Below are 20,253 nucleotides of genomic sequence, written 5' to 3' on the forward strand. Positions count from 1 at the left end.
ATAGAAAAGAGAGAGAGAAGGGGGGTCACGTGACAGCGTTATCACCTGATTGGTTCCCACTTGATAGACCTGATACCAGAGAGACCCCTGCTCCTGCGTCTTCTCAGCAGACCCTCTCTATCATGAGCTATAGTGGGACACCACCTCTACTGAAATCGAGAAAAAACTTTACTGGCACTTCAAAGTTGGCTTTTGCCAAAGAATGCGTTTTAAAATTTTGGAGCTGCGCTCGGTTGAACTGGGCTGGGTATGGCTGGCTCTGCTTGTGCAGCACACCTTCACGCACCAGCGACCACGAGATGCAAAGGCGGGCCCGTGCCCACCTTGTCATCTCTCCCATGTTGCAACCTAAGCTCCCTCCAGCTCAGAATGTGCTTTGTTTTCCTTTTTTTTTTGTGGGGGGGGGGGGGGGTTTCTTTTCGTATCTGCTCAACGTACAAACTCAACGTACAAACTGCTGAAAAGGCTCGATTCCTTCAAACAGCATGCTGTCTCGAGGCAGGGGCAAGGTTATCTTCACGTGCCGAATTGCCCACGTTAGCGATAAGCAAGTTGTTGTTTCCCCGCTGGAACTACCACCACCACCACCACCACCTACCGCGCATTCGCACTCCGCTCCCCTCCCCACCGCCTGCCTTCCTTGCCCGCCTTCGTCTAACCCCCAACTGCCAACCCTATCAGCTCTATCCTGCCTCCGTTTCTCTAGCTGGAAAATTTGGAAAACTTCCACCAGCGGCTGTGGCTGCAAAAATTCGGAAGCTACACGCAAAACACCAAACTCTCACGCCCCTGGGGCCCTGTAGCCCTACTGCTACACGATCACGTGCGGACGGGTACTTCTTGCAAACTCTGGTGTGATAGGATAAGCGCAGAGAAAAAAACGTTAAGTAGATGGTTATTTGCAAATATCAACTACTATATATATATAAAACAGTTTAAGCAACCCCACTCTAGATCAGTCATCGTGCCAAACGTATCTGACTTTAAAATACCTAGCTACAAAAGTTAGGAGCAACAAGATAGGCACCTCAATCAACGGACCGTAAACTGCGGCAATTGCCTGTTTGCTATGGTCGCCATACAAGGCAATCGCCATCGCCAAACTCAACTCGAAATTATTCGACGCCGAGGTGAACAGATGAGTAACCGTTTTCGCGTAATTGGCGTTGCATTTCAAGCTGTGCAGTTTCTCGCGCTGCTCAATGGTCAACTTCTCCTCGCATCCACACGTCAACAAGCCCTCCTCTTCCACCTCCTCCTCTTCGTTGTGCTTATTCTTTGCCCGGTACTGGCGCAAGTTGCGGTAATTCGTAACGAACCGCATCAAAAAGAAGGTGCCGAACCACATGATCAAGAAATAAAGCAGCAAAGGGATCAAGCATTTCAAACTCTCGTGGATCTCATGGATGAAGGTGTCGCCCTTGGTGATGAATATAATGAGGATGGTATAGAGCAACCCAGCGAGTGCCCACGGCCCAATCCAGGGCATAACTTTTGTTTCAAACGTCTCGCGCCCCACAGTAACCAACCCCACCACGCGGATCAAGACGCCAAAAGCCAACGGCATCGCTAAAAAGATGGCGATGTTCTTCAACACCATCAAGAACAAATCGCCCATCGTCACCAGCAGGTCGAAATCGATCGGCTCGCCCGTGATGACGTAACAGAACAAAATCTGATAGGGCGCATACAACACAATCTGCAACAAGCTGTTCAACACCACCAAAATGGCGCATAGCTCATTCAGCCCCAACGCAAGCTGGTTCCACAACAAAACCATCGCGATGCACCGCGCCATGCCAATCATAATCACCCCCACGCGGTACTCGGGCTCGTTGAACAAGACGGCCCAGCTGAGCCCAAACATAAGAAGCGGGCCCACGACCCAGTTCAACACAAGCGAAATCAAGATATCCTGCATATACTTGGTATGCCTAGTGCTGCTCTTGTTCAACTGGAGCAACTTTTCATACTGCACCTTGCAAAAGGGGGGCACCATCATGATGATCAACCCCACCGTCAACGGAATCGACACCGTGGTCAACTTGTTCTCGCCGTCGGAGCTAGTGAACACCCTCCTGGAATTAGGCACGTATATCGATAAAAGTATCCCGATGATCATGGCGAGGATGATTAAAAAGGGAAGGAGCTTGTCCAAAAGGGACATCTCCTTCAAGACTTGGTTCCAGTCCGACCGGAATCTACTGCTTATCAATCTCATTTCCACGCAAGTGTCGTTGTCTCTCTATCTCTAGTCTTCTATGAGGTTAGAAAAGTTTGGAGAGATATGCATCATGAGAACTGGAATAGAGGCACATGGCGATCTATTTAAATGAAACCCCCTGACCCATTGAAAAAAATAAGAGAAAAAGAAAAAAAATTATGGGTGGTGTCACGTGATGCACTGCCGCTGGTGTATTTGTCATCAACCTCATCATCGTCCTCATCGGTTGTCGCTCTCTTGTTGGTCTTGGTCTTGGTTGGCATTAGTCAGCCGTGGTGGTGGTTTTGGTGATGGTGGTCGATCTTGGTCTGCATTGTCGTATATTATGTATCGAGATTCGTCGCCACGATTGCCGTGTGTGTTTATATATGCATCTACCGATGAGTGTCTGAGTATCAGCCGCATCTGCGAACCCACTTAAAACACACTCTCGAGATGTCCGTCCAGTTCTGTCAAAAACACGTTTCGGAGATCTTTACAGCTCTATCAGCTAGAGGAAACTTCTATGAAGTTATAAAGTTTCTTCAAACTAGTTTCTACTCGTCTTTCTTCTGCTTGGTGCTCTTTTCCCATTGGTCGTACTCATCCAAAGTCAGTTGCAGCGGGAACCACGCGTCGAAATTCAACCAGCTCAGAGCAACAACGGCCCACAACAAAGCGACCAACAAGGCCGAGCTGAGCTGCGTCGAGGGAAACGCGTTCCAGCACCACTCGTGAGCAAACCACAACGGCACGCCGATGTAAATGGGGAAGTTCAAATACAACAACGCCGGTAGCAACCACGCGTACCAGCTCAAGAACTGGTAGTGCAACGATCTAGCAAATAGCACCCCGATCAAGTTTGTAATTGCCATGATGTAGAAGATGATCTGAGGAGCAGTTTGGCGGTTGTTGAAAATATTGTGCGGCGACATGGTCGCGTACGGCTTGAACGCGTCAAGCACAACTTGAGACACCAGCTTGCCCGTGATTCGCTTGTTGAGGAACCTCGTGAAGGTAAACATTAAAAGCACGACAACGTGCCCAGCAAGTAACACCCTCGCGAACACGTCACTGCTAAAGATGTCCTCGGGTACAAATCTCCAATTCACCGTCCATTCATATAGAAACTTCCTGTTGAAGTCAAAGGCACGCGTCAAGTAGTTCCATCTAATCTCTCGCGCAGTCTCATCGTGATACAAAGGCACAAGAAACTTCCAACCCACAACGACTTGAATCACCGGTATTACAGCAACAACAATCAAGAACTTGACCAAGTTTTCATCGTTTAGAAAATACACCACAATGACAAACCCGGGCAAATAAAGCAATGCATTCATCTTGATCGAGATGGCGAGACTGTACAAGTCGGCAGCAACCAAGCTCAACAAAAAGCTCAAATCAAGCCATCGACTCGAAACAACAACCTCACCACCCCGGTTTCCCACCTTCCTAGTCTCTTTGTAAACTGCAGCCTGCTGCAACAACACCACCACCGCCACCATCGCTACCGTAGTCCAGCAATCATTGAACAACCGCAACACATAAACACTAACGAGCCGCTTGCTCCCCACCAACAACAAAATAGGCCACGGCACCATATCCCACACCTGTCCATAGACAACACAGCTCAACGCGACACTCGCCGTATAGAGGTACCCGAAAATCTGCTGGGCCGATCGGATCAGGTCGCCCACAAGCCACTCGATCCAGCTATACACCGCGATGAACCCCGCGGGATAGACAAGCGGGCCCGAATCGCCGTATATCTCAGCATAGTTCCTCTCGCCCTGTTTCTCCACTAGATCGACTTGCTGCATGTAGGTGGTGTAGTCGATTTCGGTGTAGGGGATCTGGTATATTACGACTTTGCACACGAGCGAAGCTAGACATATGACGAGTGGGCATATGATCCGGAGGGCTTGCGGGCTGATTAGGAGGGCTTGGATTCCCGTGATGATGTCTTTTCCAACGTTCAACGGGGTGAGTTTGGGGGGTAGGTCTTGTTGCCGCGGCGGCGCGGCGACTTCTCCATCGCCGATGTCTTTCGTCGATGGCATTGCGTCTATCTATAACTATAAAAAATGCTGAAATCGAGATCTATCAAGGAATAAGAGGAAGAGGAAGACGACTATGGCTAGGTGAAATATGCGATATAATTTTTTTTTCTATTTTCGTTTGCGCAAGTGCCGCATCAAATCTCGTTTCCGGCGTTTGCATTCCCGTGTCATCTCACCCCGGATACTCCAGAACCACTTCTCATACGCCAGTTCTCCTTCATGAGAATGGTCAATTGCCGTGGCACCGGCAGGACCACTCGACTCGACTGCCCACATGTATTTATACTCGTCGTCAACTGAGCCAATCTTGGATAATTGCGATTGTGTCGAAAGGAACGGCGAGTCAAAATGAGGCCAGAACAAACCAAATTGGTTGCGTCTTTTTTGTAGAACTTGTTCTTGTTGTTGCTGTTGTTGTTGGTTGAGTAGCTCTTGCTGTTTCCGTTGGATCTGCTTCAAAAGTTGACGTTGCTCTTCATCTTGGACTCGTTGCGCCTCGGCTTTGGCTTCGTCTATATCCTCGTCGTCCTCTGCTAATGCTAGTGTGAATGTTGCCGGTGCCGTTGTCTCTTGGTTGGAAGTTGCTGCTGTGGTTGGGTTAAGCAAGGATCGCAACGACTCGGTGGTTCCCGCTGGTTCTGGTTCCGATGGAACTCCAAACGTGGGCATAAACTCTGAATCTGAGTCATCCTCTTCTATTTGGTTTTCTTCATCTTTTGCTGCTTCTCCGGTAGTCGAAGAAGGAGACTGCTTTGGTACTGTCGTCGGCTCTTCCAGGTAGGGGTCTGCCCTCGCATTCTCGATAAACTGCAAATCCAGAATATCATTCCCTTCATCGTCTTCATCATAGTAAACTTCCTCCTTTGGTCTCTCCAACTCCTGCGTGCTCACTTTGATGACGTCATCCACATCGACATCCACATCCGCCTGTTTCTCCATGCTTGCGCTTCGTTGCTCATCATCTATTTTTCCCTCGACTTCGTAGTCATAATGATGGATCCTCTTGCGTCCCCTTGAATCAACTTCAATCTCATCTCCATCGTCTCCCATTTCGTCATCATCAGCATCATCCAATTCCATCGGCTTATCGAAATCATAATCTTTCAAAATCAGAGCCAACACCGATTTATTCTGACTACTCTCGTCGCCCTCCTTAGTATCATTTAGCCCCCTGCCATCAACCCCCTCAATATCACTATCCCGACCATAGTTCATAGCTTGTCTCCCATTGATTCCACACGATGTACCAGCAGCTGCCTCAACTACATGGCCATCGCCACTTTTCCATCCCAAGTTGGGATCATACAGATACGTCAAATCTCGAGCGGTTTTCTTCTCGACCCCCCATAGCTTCGTCTTGAAATGTTTAAAAGTCTTGAGCTCGCCGTTGACCAACACACGCAAGGTCTGCAGACGAGGGTCCTTGCGTGGTGTGCGTCGATGGGCTCCCTTGATGACACTATTCGATTTCCCTGAACGATATTTGTAAATGAGGCTATTGGTAAATGCTCCGTATGACTTGGTACCGTCAATCCTACGCGATGTTGGTGTCATGTGTTTGTCTCTTGTTGAGGCACTAGTACTGGTACTGCCTAAGGAACCCAGGTTGAGCGTATGTTCAGATTTCGAGACAATGTCAAGTTGAGGTGAATACGTGGAGGTTCGAACGGTCCCCGTTACATCGTTGGTAGGGAAACGAGTTCGAGCTTCTTGGATTCGTTGCCTCCTCGCTTCAACAATCTGGGATTCCTTCACCTTCTTCGCCAAGTTCTTCCTCAGGCTCAACTTCTCCTTGCGCTCTCGTTCTCGCATTAATCTCTCTGCAAACAAAGGTTTCGCAACGCCGACACTGAGTTTCATCCCCATAAACACAACGCCATTAAGCGCCTGCTTCAATTTTTCAAATTCCAGCTGCAAAGCCAGAATCGTAACATAAGCAAAATAGCTATCTTGTAAAGGCTTGGTGTGGAACTCGAGCGGTGAGATGATCGAGTCGCTATATTTCGTGAGTCTCTGCTCCAACAGCGTGCTATTCGCTCGAAGCTTCGGCGAAATATTACCTATGTGAACCCTTATCTCCTTCAAATCCGCCATCTTCAAACTATCGAGTCCCAGGAAACGTTGACTTGAGCACTGATATCCCCTCGTGATGTGCAATCTTTTGGTTGTCAAAAATGGAAAAACCCTGGGATCTACGCGATGCTTGAAAAATCGTCACAACATGGAGAACCAAAGGGAAAAAAAAAAAAAGAGAGGCCTTGCAACTTCGAACCTATAACCAACCCCCTCCCAAGAAAGACCCTCGACCATCGACCCATGGCATCAGAAACCTCGCGTGGACGCTAAAGATGTCGCAATTGGATAACGAAGCACTGAGATCGTGGCATAAACTATATAAGCTGTACGCAGAGTCAAACAACTTAGCAAGTGATCCCCATGTCGAAGCAGAGTATCAAGCTGTTGCAAACACACCGCTGGATCATGCAAGTGAGGTTCGTGAAATGGACTTGGCAGACGAGATCCCGTTGCTTCTGGAACTAATTGAACTGACTCCGAATTGCGAGGAGTTGAAGCTGGAGTTGAAGAGCTTGCTCGCGAAATATTATTGGGCCGGGTACGAACTAAGGGGAAACTTGACCTAAACAAAGCTAACAAAAAAAAAAAAGGCATCACCTGCCTGGAGCTCAGGGCTTGTTGGGAAGGGAAAGTGGCGTCTACAGACCAAGCGTGATTTAAAGCCAAAAATTCTTTCCCCTTGTTTCTGCTAGTGGGACTTTTTTTTGACACGCTGCTGAAACTCAAGGGTCCTCCTATGTATACCACCCCTGATTTCGCTAGTTTCAATAAAGATGGACATGGGCTGCTGGGAACCAAAAAAAGGCGAGCTTGTGTATTACTCCTAGAAAAACAGATTTGTGGGGACACCTTCTAATCTCTACAACCACCGTGCATTCAGATCTGCTAGTAGGTGTAGACACGAGCAAAATGGCAAAGTTGAAACTGACTTGCACATCAGAATACATACACGTAAAGTCAAGATGATGATCGAGCATACCGACAAATTTTAACTATATTCTATCAATTCAATTTACACAAACACTCTTGAGCAAACGTCATCTGACTCATCCCTCATCCCCACTTCTGCAAAAACTAAAACCAAAAAAAGGAAAGCCAAAAAAAAAACCCCCCAGTTTTTAAGCCTTTTGAGCACTCCAGTAGTCTTCCAAACCCATGATCGAGGTCAAGACACCAGCCAAGCCAACGTCACCCTCAGTAAAGTGCAAGTAGTCCAAGGAGTTCAAAGCAATGAAGGAATCAAGCAAGTCCCACACCAACTTCCTCTTGGCCAGGTACAACTTCTGCTTGATGGTGGCCAAGTCGGTGGCGCTCTTTTCATCCTCGGGGTTCTGCTCGTAGCTGCTCAACGTGTAGATGATTCTCAACGAGTTAACGACACCAGCAACCAAGCCAAGCAACCAGAATCTGCTGGCGTATTTCGCGGCCTCGGGGAATCTCGACTTGTCGACAATGCCCAACATTTTGCCAAACAAGAACGCATCAATGGTCAAGTAGCCCGCGTAGCCCAAGTTTCTAATGACGGTGGTTGCTTGCAACACGGGGTCCATCAACTTGTTGTCAAAGGCCTTGGCGGCCGCTTGCAAATGTGAGATTGGCTTGAAAAATCTCATCCCTTTCCTGATGAAAGAAAACTGGTTCTTCAAGTTGATGAACATGTCGATTGTCTCCTTGGAGTAGCCTTTTCTGTAGGCATAGTAGCCGAGAAACCTGGAAAGGTAAGCCAATAACCTATAGGTCTTTTCTCTCTGAGGTGTCACGTCCCAGAATTTAACCAACTTGGTTAATGTTGGGTGGTAAAGTACTGTGTCGGCAACCATTTTTCAGCTGTGTGTATACGTCTGTGTGCTCTGTCTTAACTTTCAGACCAGATTGGGGTTTTGACCAGTAAAACAGTTGAAAGTGTGTGGTTTGTCGGTTTTGACTGTGGGAAAGCAAGAGAAGTATGTACGGTTGATTCCGTCTGAAATCCAAATATCTCCATTCCCAAACTGAATGTGAAATTGGCAAACAAAAAAAAAAAAGAAGCATTGACAGTTGGTAGCGTCGTGGTTGATTGTGGGCGTCTAAAGTTGCCTAATTTGGACGCGAGCCAACGGCTGCTGCGGGTAAAAGGAACCCTGTCTTAACAGGAATGTGGGGAGGGGAAGAGCCGAGGCCATCGGAACGGGAAATGAAAGTTTCAGTGCGAGTGGTTATATCACGTGACGCGCGGGACAGCTAAGGGGCAAGGCAACAAATTATACGTGGACCTTTCAAAATCAACGTTATATGCCCAGTCACTAGTCAACAGAGAAACCACCATCATGTTACACATTCGTCTATAATTTTCGTAACTTTCCTCTTTTTCATTTTTTTTTCTATTTTTTTTTTTATTTTTACAGCAGCGTCACCGCGTTCAAGCTACTATTGGTAGTGACCAACTCACCGTTGATCAACACCTTACCACTCGACTCCAACATTTTATAACTCTCGTAAACGTCATTCTTTTCATCAATGCTCATCTCATCCCATTCCTTGGTGATTTCGTCTACGTCGTGGACGTGGTCAAACTGTATTCTCGCGTATTTGTAATATTGCCACGCCTGGCCGTTCCTTTTTGCTTGTTGTTCCGCCGCCCAAAGTGTCTCCAGTGGCGATCGCAACGCGGCTTTGGTGCCACGGCCCCGTAGCATTCTCATTTGGTCGCACCGCTCCTGTTTTTGTTCAAGAGGCACTAGTTTCCCTTCGAGGTAATCCTGCCCGCTTTGGAGAAGTTGTCGATACTCCAACGCCAAAGTTTGCATCTCGTCTTTGGACTTTCGCAGCCACTCCAATTCCAAGTCTGGTATTAGCGTATTCCGCTTTGGCAAGTTGTGAGTCTCGTCCAACTCGTTCAATCTCTTTGCCAAATAGTAGTTGAAGGCATGGTCCGCGGTTATTCGACTGAGGATCTCCACTTTCCCAGTTTGAGGATGAACAAGCATCGCAAGGGGCTCGAGTCTCTTTGATCGGCCGCTCTCGTAAACTTGCTGAACTGGTCGTCCCCACATCTCGTGAACAGCTTGACTGGATGCAAGTTGGATTATGCGGCCCTTGTAGATATCGCGGCCTGAAAGTAGCAAGTTTTTGTATTCCTTGGCGCATTGTTCATGCTCCTCGGGGGTGTTTTCCCATCGAGCAACTAGCTTGCGATAATAACCTTCTCGGTCACTAGTGGTGGTGCTGTGTCGTTGTTGCAACTTCAGTAAATGCTTAAACATGTAGAAATTCCAAGCGTGTACAGGTTTGACCTGATCAATTATAGAAATAGTCCCCACTGTCAAGTTCTTGACGAGACGTAGCTGTGTCTGTCGCAGTATATTTGTCCGTCGGATACTGTTCCCCTTGTCAAGTTGAAGAAACGGGTCGCCAAATCTAACCTTGTGAGCAACGTACCTCGCGCGGTTCTGAATCATCTTGTTTTTAAATTCCACTTCGACAATCTCACCCTCATACATGTCTTTACCCTGATGGAGAAGATTCAAATATTCGAGTCGTAGCTTTTCCTTTCCCGCTTTATCCATTTCCAACCAAGTTTTCTCGATTTCTCGAACAACTTCACCGTACTGCGCCCCATCGCTTTGGTAGTTGCGCCAAGTAAACAATTCAATCTCCGATTTTTGTTGCCGAAACTGCTTACCCAAGTAATAGTTCCAGAGGTGGACGTCGGTTAATCCATCAACAAGAGTGAAACCCGTCAGCTCAATGCAAAGAAGCCTCAACTTCGGCACATGTTGGTCAATACCATAAACTCGCCTCGAACCGCTGCCGTTGGTTTTGTTGGTTTCACCTGTTGCACCACCGCGAGGCTCGGGCATCCCTGCCCTTTTCTTCAACACAGAGCTATATCCATCTTTCTCCTCCACGGTGACTAGATTATACTCGCGGTCAATATCATACCCCAACAACAAATTCGACTCGAGCATCAAGAAAAATGGATTTCTTTGAAAAGACAGAAACGTCGCCCATGTCCTCGTAGACTTTTGGATGATCTTGGCTCTTTGAACTGAAGTCAATTCAGCATTGCCATTTTCTTTTTGTTTTTCTTTTTGTAGTTGCAAGTGGGTGAAAAATTGAAGTGCTCGCATACTGGAAATCGGGCGCTTGATATATCGCACGTCGGCCACGGCATTATACCAGTACTTGGCCGTTTGATACGGCACCCGCCTTCCGGACTTGTCTCGGTCATTTTGCCCTAGTCGTGTGACTTTAACTCGAGAAATGGCAATATTATCGACATCTCTTTCTTGCTCTTTTTCTGCTGCTTCTGCTGTTTCTGCTGTTTCTATAGTCTCAAGTTGTTTCATGTTGGATCGTTGTTTACGCAAACTGTCAGCCACAACATTTTCAAAAACTTGGCCAATGTCTCTTTTTTGTTTTGACGATTTCTGGTGCCATGCATTCAAGCCCTGCGCCAACTTGGCCTCCTCGGTCATAGTTGGTGCCGATTGCGCTATTCGCAAAGCGACAAAGTATCTCTTTACATCTTGTTCTTTTAGCTTTGGGACGAGGTTAGTGATGAGTTTGGTCTTTGACAGCTTGCGGTTGTGAAAAATGAGCCTTCTGATATCAATGTCTTCCTTTATTTTAGACTACAAGTGAACGTTCACTTACGTTCGGATCTCTGGTTCACTTGAAAAACTTGAAGCATGCTTAGTCGTTAGGACGTAACAGATACTCGATGTTTGTCTATTTTTTTTTTTTTTTTCGAGTCAAGATCCTCACGACTTGCGCAGACGAGATCTGCAGCCCGTTTGGAAACGGCAAAGAGTGCCAAAGACAGAGCCAATATCCAGATGCCCAGGGCCGTAATTTCAGCCAACAACACTCTCACCTACTCAAAGCAATGAGAGATAAAAAGACAATTTGTATGGTTTTCATGGAAAAAGTCAGTCAACATTTTATTGCGTTAAAGAAAAATACACCAAAGAAACAGAAGAAGGACCCTTGGTCCACCGCCAAAAACAATACCGCCTAAAATGCTCCACCCCTTCCCCTTACCACCTGCCTCACATATTCCCCACATAATCGCGATTCACTCGCCAGACCACATCCACATTATCAACTTCCTCTGTGCCAATGATAAACGTGCCACCTCAAGTCTCTATCGCTATGAGTAACGTATCCGCAGTATCGGCATCGCGGCATTGCTATAGTTGGCAACAAACCGCTCTCTTCGTGAGTTATTTAGCTGTTCATGGCTGTACCGACATGGGAACAGAAAGGAATAAAACGAAGTGTATTTATACTTGCGCTCACTTGCTCCCCCCCCCCCCATCTACAGCTCGCTTACAACCCCTCTAGTATCTGAATTGAGTTGGTCATCTGGGCTGCAAGGAAGAAAAAAGCTAAAAAGGTTCACGAGAGTGAGAGTGAGAGGGAGAGCAAGGGGCTGACGACGTGGAGTTTCTCCATCTGGGATTGCGTGTGTGTGTTCTTTTCTCCTATGAATGCAAGGATGAATATCGTCTTTGGTGGTCTCCTGATAGTGTCAACAACTAACGATTCTCTCTAAATGGCTGCTGTGTTGTATGTTCTGATAATTACCAACAGAGGGAACAATTTAAAGAGTAGTTCGTCTTGGACCAAATTCCAAGTGGATTTGTGCTGATCACACTTTTGACGTTGTTGGAAAAGACGGGGTAGAAGTTAAACGGAGAGCATCAGCACTGATTGGTCAAAGCAGGAGCCAATCCATCCCCCACATCAAAAGGTTGAGGAAGTTGATTTATTTACATGTTTCTACGTACTCTTGGTCAAAATTCCCCCACACACCCCGGGAAAGAAAAGTCTTGAACTTTAAAAGTCTATGTACAATCACGATTCTCCTTTTTTTTTTGCTTCAACGCAGCTTTTCATTCTCTTTCAATTTTTTTTCGGGCAGCAGCACCAGCTTCCATTTTTATTCGCTTGGATTCCTCCCATCTTCACTCTTTTCTCTGGCTGCGTCTTTAGCAGCTTGCTTTTTGGCTAATCTTGCAGCGGTCCTGGCTTCTGCAGCCGCTTGCTTTTTGGCTAATCTCGCGGCAGCCCTGGCTTCTGCAGCCACGTGCTTTTTGGCTAATCTCGCGGCAGCCCTGGCTTCTGCAGCCGCTTCCTTTTTGGCCAATCTAGCGGCAGCCCTGGCTTCTGCAGCCGCTTGCTTCTCTGCTAGCTTTGCCTCGCGTATAGCTTGTCGCTCAGCTTGTCGTTCGGCTTTTCGTTTAGCAAGCTCTGCTTGCTTGATAGCTAATTTTTCGGCTGTTTTCAACTCCTGTTCTGCCTTGTGGGCATCGCGCATAGCTTTCTGTTCCGACCATGACGGTATGATTCTGTCGTATTTCGTCTTGCTCGTTTCACGTTTAGCTTTATGGTTGAGCAATAATTGCAGTTGCTCTTGCATGGTTAGTTCCGAGGCGTATTTGCGTAGCACCAGCTTAGGCTTGAGGTAGTAGCACCCATCTTCGAGAACTTGGCTCGTGTCTAGCGCCAATGCCAAGTCGATGGCCATTTTGCCAGCCACGGCTTTTCCATCTGATAATAACTCGCGGTAGTTTTCGGCATATTCCATCTGTTGAGCACCGGTTAACTGCTCCCAGCTCTTTTTAATCGAGTCAATCTTTCCGATTGCACCAGTGCTCAGCTCTTGCTTCTTGATGTATTCGTAGAATTTGTACACGTCTTGTTCCAATAACAAGCCCCGGACTTCATATTTGCCCTTGGTCGCATCTATGCATTTGAATCGCAATTTAAATTCGGGGTCCCTGAGGGCACGCTTCAAGAGTCTTTGAGGCTCGAGATGATTTATGCCATTTTTGCTTTCGTTGTTGTTGCTATCATTTTCGCCATAATCAAGTTGCTCTTGATACAATTCATTCAAGGTCTTATTGCGTTCCCTTGATTTCCGTTCAATTGATGATCTGGGGTTCCGTTGGGGTGCATTTTCCGCCTGTTTGCTACAATCTGCGCACCATTCATATACAAACTTCTGGACTTCTTCACGGTTAGTCTGTTGAGTAAACTCTGTTTGCGCTAAAGCCAAGTCTAGTTCCTTGGCGTTATCGGCACTTTGATTACATTGTGGTGGAATAAAGAACCATCCTAAACTGGTATGGATGGCCGAGGCCTGGTCTGGGAATCTCTGCGGGTCAAACTCTCCTCCTTTTTTCCGCCACAATAATGAAGGTCTAATAGGCTTCTCTTTAATCAGTGCCGGTCTGAATATATTCGCTAGCTCATTTGTCAAGTCGGCAGCTGATCTTACTGGTGGTGGGGTTGTCGTAGTAGTAGTAGTAGTAGTTTCAGTTGTGTACGGCCTGTATAGCAGTGGTGTATGTAATACCAGAATTCTCGAAAACCTCCTACATGTGCATCTAGTGGAATATCGTAGCATTCGTTTAACTTTTTTGTGGGAAAAAGAGAGAGGTCTAGGTAATGGGAGTTGAAGATGTTGTCGTGATGAGTCTCGAGATTCTTTTAAATTTTTTCGCTTTTTGGCGCAGTTGTCATCGCGCGCAATTTGCTAAATATAGTGGACCAACGTTGCGGAGTAGACACCACCATCATCAAAACAAAAAACCCTCTCCATTGTTGACCTATTCTGAAGCAGAAGAAGCTGCAATGAGTTGTCTACAAGTGTAACACAATAGGCTGTTGCTGGGTTGTTGCTGACATGAAGGAGGCTTAGAGTTGGAGTGGAGTGGAGTCGAGTATACAATTTGACAGGTTCTGGCCCTCAAACACCGACCCGGTTGAGTACATTCCACTTGCCATGGGAAGAGTATCTCGCACTTGACATCAGTTAGTCCCTATGTAAATTCCCTGTATCGTAGATGTGACTTTGGTGAAAAAGCCTTGTTTGCTGCAAATATTAAAAAAAACAGTTTACTTGATTAGAACTTGCAACCATATATTGTTTCAATTTCACGCGCAAAATATTTATAAATCGATACTTTCAGAGCAGTTTTCGTTCCTACACGAGGTTTAAGTGAAACCAGTTGAATAAGACGGAGTTCTTCCACAGTTGAGAGTATACTTGAAATTGTAGAGAAGACGATAGTTTTTTACGGCCGGAAATTCAAAGATGTTGCAATCCTGGTGGTACCTCTGGGGAAAGAGTTGCGTTGAACCTATACCATTTATCAAGGCAGACTGAGTATGCCCCACGATCGAGGACTTTGCTGGCCCATTTCAATGGTATATACCAACTTGTTATAAACTGTGTTGCCGGAAAAACAATTGATCGTCTATTGTTCCATTGGACCTTACAAGATGGAATATGCAAAAGAACAGAGCGTGCTCATTAGTTAAGCAGCCCAGAGTTCGCCGGAAGGGCACCGCACCTGTCTAAAGGTCGTCCCCCAATTTAAAAATAAAAAGCGCAAAATCTCAATGTTCTTTTTTACCAGATTGGCGAAGAAGAAAGAAAAAAAAAAAAAGAACCCTCTGCAAATCGTAGTTGCTTCCACCCTGTGCGTTGTGGGTTTGGAATCGGCTATCGGTGTGCCTGTTTTGCTTTGGCTTGGAAATCTTCTGCCATCTGAGCCAAATGTAATGTTGCAAAGAAAAAAGAAAACTACCGAAAATAAAAAATAGGAGTGAAAAAAAATATATACAGAGAGATGCGATATCATCACGAGCTCGACCGCAAGTGAGAGGTGGATAAACGTATTTTTCAAGTACCACGACAGTGGAGGGCCACAGCCACCCCTTTTTAATCAAACAAAGGTTTTCAACTAACGTTTTATATTTTCTATTTTGGGGCACGAGCAAAGACGACAGGCCGGAGACCCCTGGGACAGCAATCAAATATTGTGTCACCTGACAATTTTGACCGATCTCAGCACCGCGATGACGTGCACCCACTGCAACAGCATGAATAACACATACTTTTGGTTTACAAACACCGGAGTAAGGGGAGAGAGACCGAAAAGTTTCCATCTTTTTCCAATCTCGAAAAAAAAATGAAAAAAGAACACCACGATAAATGGATATCGACCACCTCTAAACGCTAGGGAAAAAGTTGAGCCTGCAACGGGTAATTGCATACCAACCGCCCCTTTACTGAACCACAAACCAAAATATAACACACCTGATCTCTCATTTAATATGTCAAAAATAAAGAAAACATCGCATCTCCGATGGCCATCTCTTCCTGTACATGAACTCGCATGAGAATGAAAAATCTGGAAATATAGGAGTAGTTTGAAAAACTCCGTTGTGTTCTCTTGTCGCTAGTGAGTCATATATACGTATAGATGTCTGGTTAGGGCCTAGCTCTATTAGTCGCTATATGGCCGTTACGGCCTGCCTGCTACTGGTTGTTACTGGAACTGATAAGAGTGCTTTCGGACGGAGATTACAGGGGCGGACGGAGAAAAGGGCGGGTCGTGCACTTTGGACGCGGCGCTCAAAACGCAATCAAGAAAATTCCGATTCCGCTTTTTACAATAGCCACAAAGCCAACGGGAGCCCCAATGCCGTCACCTTTAGCGTTGAATCGAGTTGGACAAAAATTGAAAAAAACCTTTACACTTCGCCGCTGCCTCTTCTTTCTTTACGACTCGTCCTCCCCAATCCATCACCTTCAAGTGGGCTACTGCCTCAGTAGGGTTCAAAATTCTTGTTTTGTTCGCTTGTGGGAGACGTTTTTTTTTGAAAAGGAGATCACCTTTTGTTCAAAAAAAAAAAAAAAAAAAAAAGGGAGGAGAGACATCTCACATATTCATGGCATATTGAATCAACCAAATTAACCCCAACTTTGTTAGATTTTTCGATTGCGCTTGATATCCAATCTGCCCGTCCCCTTTTTCTTTTGGGGGCTTTCTTTCGGCTTTCTTTTGGCTTTCTTTTGGCTTTCTTTTGGCTTCCTTCTTTTTCTTTTTTTTTCATTTCATTTCATTTTACTTGATTTCATTCCATCATCGACGATATTTGTCGGTTGGGCACATTTTACAAGACTCATTTCCCCGGGCCTTCAACGAGGTAGTCATTAGGGCTCTTTTCCATTTTCCGTTCTTATCGTCTCCCCCACATCATGCATCAGCTTCATCTGCACCAGCATTCAAACTCGCCGTTGTTCCCGCCCCTGCAATTGACCAACCAGGACCACAACACGGCGCACAACCCCAACATCTTCATACCGACGTTGCCGGAGAAACCAACAGCTTCGACTCAATCTATTGCTGCATATATCGTCCCCTCGGAGCAAAACTTGTTTGTTCAAGGGTTTGACCAACAGGAATACTCGTCTAGACCACCCACGATTTTACGAGGCGCCCTATTTATCAGGATATTGAAGCCTACAAAGATCAAGGCAATCAACTTGTCGTTCAAAGGCGTGCAAAGGACAGAATGGCCCGAAGGTATACCGCCAAAGAAGAACCAGTTTCACGAGTCAAACGACATCATCACCCACACTTGGCCGTTTTTCCAGGCCGCCAATGGCGCCGCCGCGATTCTACCGAATAACGGCGCCGATCTTTTTATTGAAAAAAACGGCACTCCGCATCAACAGGACCTTGAGGAGCTAAGTGCAGTGCGATCAAACTCTCCCGCGCCGTCAGGCCATATCCGCCAGAGAAACAGTTCCAACTCGTTATCGGTGCATGACAATTTCTTCAGCAGGAACTTGTCGCCCAATTTCATGCGAAGAGCGAAATCCCCCTCGATTGGTTCGGTTGACGCTAGTACCCTCAGCGACTTGACATCTTCGATATCGCCAGGCGTTAACGACCCAAATGTCAATATGGCATTTGTCCCTGGCGACTACTTGTACAATTTCGAACATCCACTTCCACCTTCGATTCCGGAATCCTGTAAAGTGACATTTGGCTCAACGGAATACCATTTGGAAGTTTCAATTCAAAGACCGGGCACGTTCAAATCGAATCTTTCGGGGAGATTGCCCATCAACATTATTCGCACGCCATCGGAATCCAATTTGGAAGAAAACGAATCCATCGTCATTACTAGAGATTGGGAAGACCAGATCCGCTACGATCTTGTCATTGGAGCAAAATCGGTTGTGCTAAACTCATATTTACCATTGGCCTTTAGATTTGTGCCCTTGTGGGGTAAAGTGGCCTTGCATAGAATCCGCATCTACTTGACGGAAAATCTCGAGTACTATTGTAATAATAAAAGTGTGCATCGAATGGAACCTTCCAAAAAATACTTGTTGTTGGAGCACAAGGCGAGAAAAGGGAGGTCATTGTTACAAAAGAACCCTCATGATCAATCTGACATTGGCTTGGATCAATATGAAGATGATGTTCTACCCAAGGAGTTGGAATTTCAACTATATGTGCCGCGAGACGTGAGTGGCAAACCGGGAGCTCAAATCCACCCGGATACCTCGTACGAGAACATCCAGGCTCATCATTGGATTAAAATCTGTCTCCGGATAAGCAAAACTGACCCCGAGAATCCAGCAAAGAGAAAACATTACGAGATCTCCATTGACTCACCATTGCATATTTTGTCCCCACTTGCAGCCCACGGAAACACCATGCTTCCCGCATACGACGATCTCGTGCCTCCAGTGGCACCTCCAAATCTGACCACAACCCCACCAGACTTTTCCAACCACCCATTGTCCCCCGAGGTCATCCCCGTTGACCATGTTTTAAACGGCACGGGAACCTCGTCCTCTTCTGCATCCTCGGCCTCAGCGGTCGTGAGATCCATGTTTAACAATAGTGCCAGAAGCAGAAGATCCAGCTCGGTTGGTCTTGACTCTGCCTTGACCGGTGACGTTGGGTCGCCAGCAAGGTCAATCGAGTTTCAGCACATTAATTCGACTCTTGACCTTGAAGGTGTCGAGAGAGACGCAGACATGCACTTGGAGGCCAATTTGTACAAGCCAGACGATGAGGAGATTATTACCGCGATAAATTCGCCGCAGGCCAAGCCCCATAGCGGCACATTTTCGTCACCTTTAAACTCTCCTGTCCAGAGACCGATACACTTGATCAGACAGCCGTCGACGGCACCGCCACCATTTGTCGAGGGTGATCGGCCATTGCATCCGCCAACGTATCAAGAGAGAGACGAAGGCTCATTGAGTTTGAGTCCCTTGCGGATCGATGAGGTTAGCGAGCAAAGTTTCGCCAATCCTCTCCATGCCGGTGGAGAAGACGGCATAGAAAGGGGATTGAATATCACCACCGAGACGGGCGGATCTGTGACACCGGTGCGTGATTTGTTATTTCTGCAATTGAACGGATCTACTCGTCGTGCAAGCGTTAATAATAGTCAACAACAGCAGCAACAGCACACAGACTCGACGACTCCGGCAATCAACGGAAGAAGCGGCTCTCTGGTTGTGCCAGAAATCTCCATATTTAAAGCAGACGAAGCGTCAGAGGTTAAACGAAGTAGCATCGCGCCACCAAAAAATGAAGTGAACGAGGATGAAGCAGTGCAAGATGAGGAAGATCTTGCTGATGATCCCATCTCACCCATTTCACCTAGGTTACCTCCCGTGCACCATGCACGTAAATGGAGCCGAACCCGGCACGAGCTCTCACCATCACCCACAAGAATATCTCTCCAAGATAATATCAACGGCAATCATCAACATCAGCAAACACCTGCCTCAATTTCACCTTTACAATCATCCTTCCAATCGAAACACCAAGTAAATGGTGGCCGGTCCTCGAGATCCTCGTCGGTTTCGTCAGTCACTTCAGACACCGCGCCCATTGAGCAGACGATGCCTCTCCTCAACCTTTCCAACAGTTCCATCTTGACTTTCCAACAGCAATCACAACAATTGCCACAATCCTTCTACGAAGACGAGGAAAGAAACCATTCCATTGCGTCATCCATCTACGATCTCGCCTTGCGGAGGCCAAGCCAAGTGGGTCCGCATGGGTTGAAACCAGCTAAGTTTTTGAACAACGACGACGAGTTCCACAAGTCGGCAAGTTTAAAGAATTTGCGTAACCCGAGATTGCGAACGCATTATCAGGACACATTAGTTGACGATGATGATGATGGCGACAATGATGAAGAAGAGGAAGAAGAAGAAGAAGAAGAGGAATACGAGGAGGAGGAAGGGAAGGAAATCGAGGGCGATTTGGCCACGTTGCCAGTTTCGTCCACTTCCGCCGCCAAACCGCGTTCACCTTCGCCCGGATTAACCAGTTACGACGCCATCACTGCGGGAGGCGCCGACACCGCGGGAGACGATCTGAATGAAGAACACTCGAGTGTCAATTCCAACGAAGTGAGTCAACATCACTACTATTACGACAATAGGGGACGTGGAGTTGAAGGTGGAAGAAGCATGGACAAGACGAATGAGAGTCGTGAACGGAGAGGTGTTGGTGGTGGTGGTGCTGTTGGTGCTGGTGGTGGCGGAGGTGCAGGTACTGGCGCTGGTGGCGGTGCTGCTACCGGCGGTGTGCCGGCCAACATACCAGGATTCAAAATCGGATACGTTATAGACTGAACACACAATATTGTATAGCTTAAGAAGCTTACGTTCATCTTTAGAACAAACTATTTATTCAGAGAGTGTGTTTTGGGAATTGCAAGTGTAGGTAAACGGGAACGGGTAGAGACCAATATGGTTCATCCCATGAGAAAATGAACCAAGTTGATCTTATCGACGGGATAAGAAAATACGAGCCGTTGTTCAGTCTCTGGTCAATAACCCCAGGTTATCAGCCGAAACCCCGCCTCGCTTCTTTCTTCTTTTGGGTGAACGCGCTACCGGTGAGAAAAATTAGGCGGCATTAAGCGGTATTTCTTTTTCGAAGTTGAGGCTAGATATGATATGGGATGTCCCCCCCTTCCCAGCCCCCGACTCGATCAAAAACCTTTTAAAATAGATAAACAAAGTGATCTCGCAAGACAAACCTTCTCTACAAGAAAGAGTCTCCTCTCTCCCTCCTCTCTGTGCTTGTT

At 46.7% G+C, this 20,253-nt stretch overlaps 8 protein-coding genes across 8 annotated transcripts; 2 read left to right on the plus strand and 6 right to left on the minus strand. All coding sequences in view use genetic code 12, as the record gives it.

The window, feature by feature from the left end:
• Positions 1-955: 955 nt before the first annotated feature.
• On the minus strand, positions 956-2,221 carry LODBEIA_P41630 (uncharacterized protein; the record flags this gene model as incomplete). The annotated part of the gene is made up of 1 exon (XM_066974354.1): positions 956-2,221. The coding sequence occupies one exon, from the start codon at positions 2,219-2,221 to the stop codon at positions 956-958; it is 1,266 nt and encodes a 421-aa protein (XP_066831101.1).
• A 539-nt stretch (positions 2,222-2,760) lies between these two features.
• Positions 2,761-4,263, minus strand: LODBEIA_P41640 (uncharacterized protein; the record flags this gene model as incomplete). The annotated part of the gene is made up of 1 exon (XM_066974355.1): positions 2,761-4,263. The coding sequence occupies one exon, from the start codon at positions 4,261-4,263 to the stop codon at positions 2,761-2,763; it is 1,503 nt and encodes a 500-aa protein (XP_066831102.1).
• A 108-nt stretch (positions 4,264-4,371) lies between these two features.
• On the minus strand, positions 4,372-6,357 carry LODBEIA_P41650 (uncharacterized protein; the record flags this gene model as incomplete). The annotated part of the gene is made up of 1 exon (XM_066974356.1): positions 4,372-6,357. The coding sequence occupies one exon, from the start codon at positions 6,355-6,357 to the stop codon at positions 4,372-4,374; it is 1,986 nt and encodes a 661-aa protein (XP_066831103.1).
• Positions 6,358-6,611: 254 nt separating this feature from the next.
• Positions 6,612-6,905, plus strand: LODBEIA_P41660 (uncharacterized protein; the record flags this gene model as incomplete). The annotated part of the gene is made up of 1 exon (XM_066974357.1): positions 6,612-6,905. The coding sequence occupies one exon, from the start codon at positions 6,612-6,614 to the stop codon at positions 6,903-6,905; it is 294 nt and encodes a 97-aa protein (XP_066831104.1).
• A 552-nt stretch (positions 6,906-7,457) lies between these two features.
• LODBEIA_P41670 (uncharacterized protein) lies at positions 7,458-8,159 on the minus strand (the record flags this gene model as incomplete). The annotated part of the gene is made up of 1 exon (XM_066974358.1): positions 7,458-8,159. The coding sequence occupies one exon, from the start codon at positions 8,157-8,159 to the stop codon at positions 7,458-7,460; it is 702 nt and encodes a 233-aa protein (XP_066831105.1).
• Positions 8,160-8,717: 558 nt separating this feature from the next.
• Positions 8,718-10,796, minus strand: LODBEIA_P41680 (uncharacterized protein; the record flags this gene model as incomplete). The annotated part of the gene is made up of 1 exon (XM_066974359.1): positions 8,718-10,796. The coding sequence occupies one exon, from the start codon at positions 10,794-10,796 to the stop codon at positions 8,718-8,720; it is 2,079 nt and encodes a 692-aa protein (XP_066831106.1).
• Positions 10,797-12,262: 1,466 nt separating this feature from the next.
• LODBEIA_P41690 (uncharacterized protein) lies at positions 12,263-13,732 on the minus strand (the record flags this gene model as incomplete). The annotated part of the gene is made up of 1 exon (XM_066974360.1): positions 12,263-13,732. One exon carries the CDS (start codon positions 13,730-13,732, stop codon positions 12,263-12,265), a length of 1,470 nt encoding a protein of 489 aa, XP_066831107.1.
• A 2,643-nt stretch (positions 13,733-16,375) lies between these two features.
• On the plus strand, positions 16,376-19,795 carry LODBEIA_P41700 (uncharacterized protein; the record flags this gene model as incomplete). Its single annotated transcript, XM_066974362.1, has 1 exon — positions 16,376-19,795. One exon carries the CDS (start codon positions 16,376-16,378, stop codon positions 19,793-19,795), a length of 3,420 nt encoding a protein of 1,139 aa, XP_066831108.1.
• Between the last annotated feature and the right edge of the window lie 458 nt (positions 19,796-20,253).

This window comes from Lodderomyces beijingensis, assembly GCF_963989305.1.
Source record: "Lodderomyces beijingensis strain CBS 14171 genome assembly, chromosome: 5".
Lineage (NCBI taxonomy): Eukaryota > Fungi > Ascomycota > Pichiomycetes > Serinales > Debaryomycetaceae > Lodderomyces > Lodderomyces beijingensis.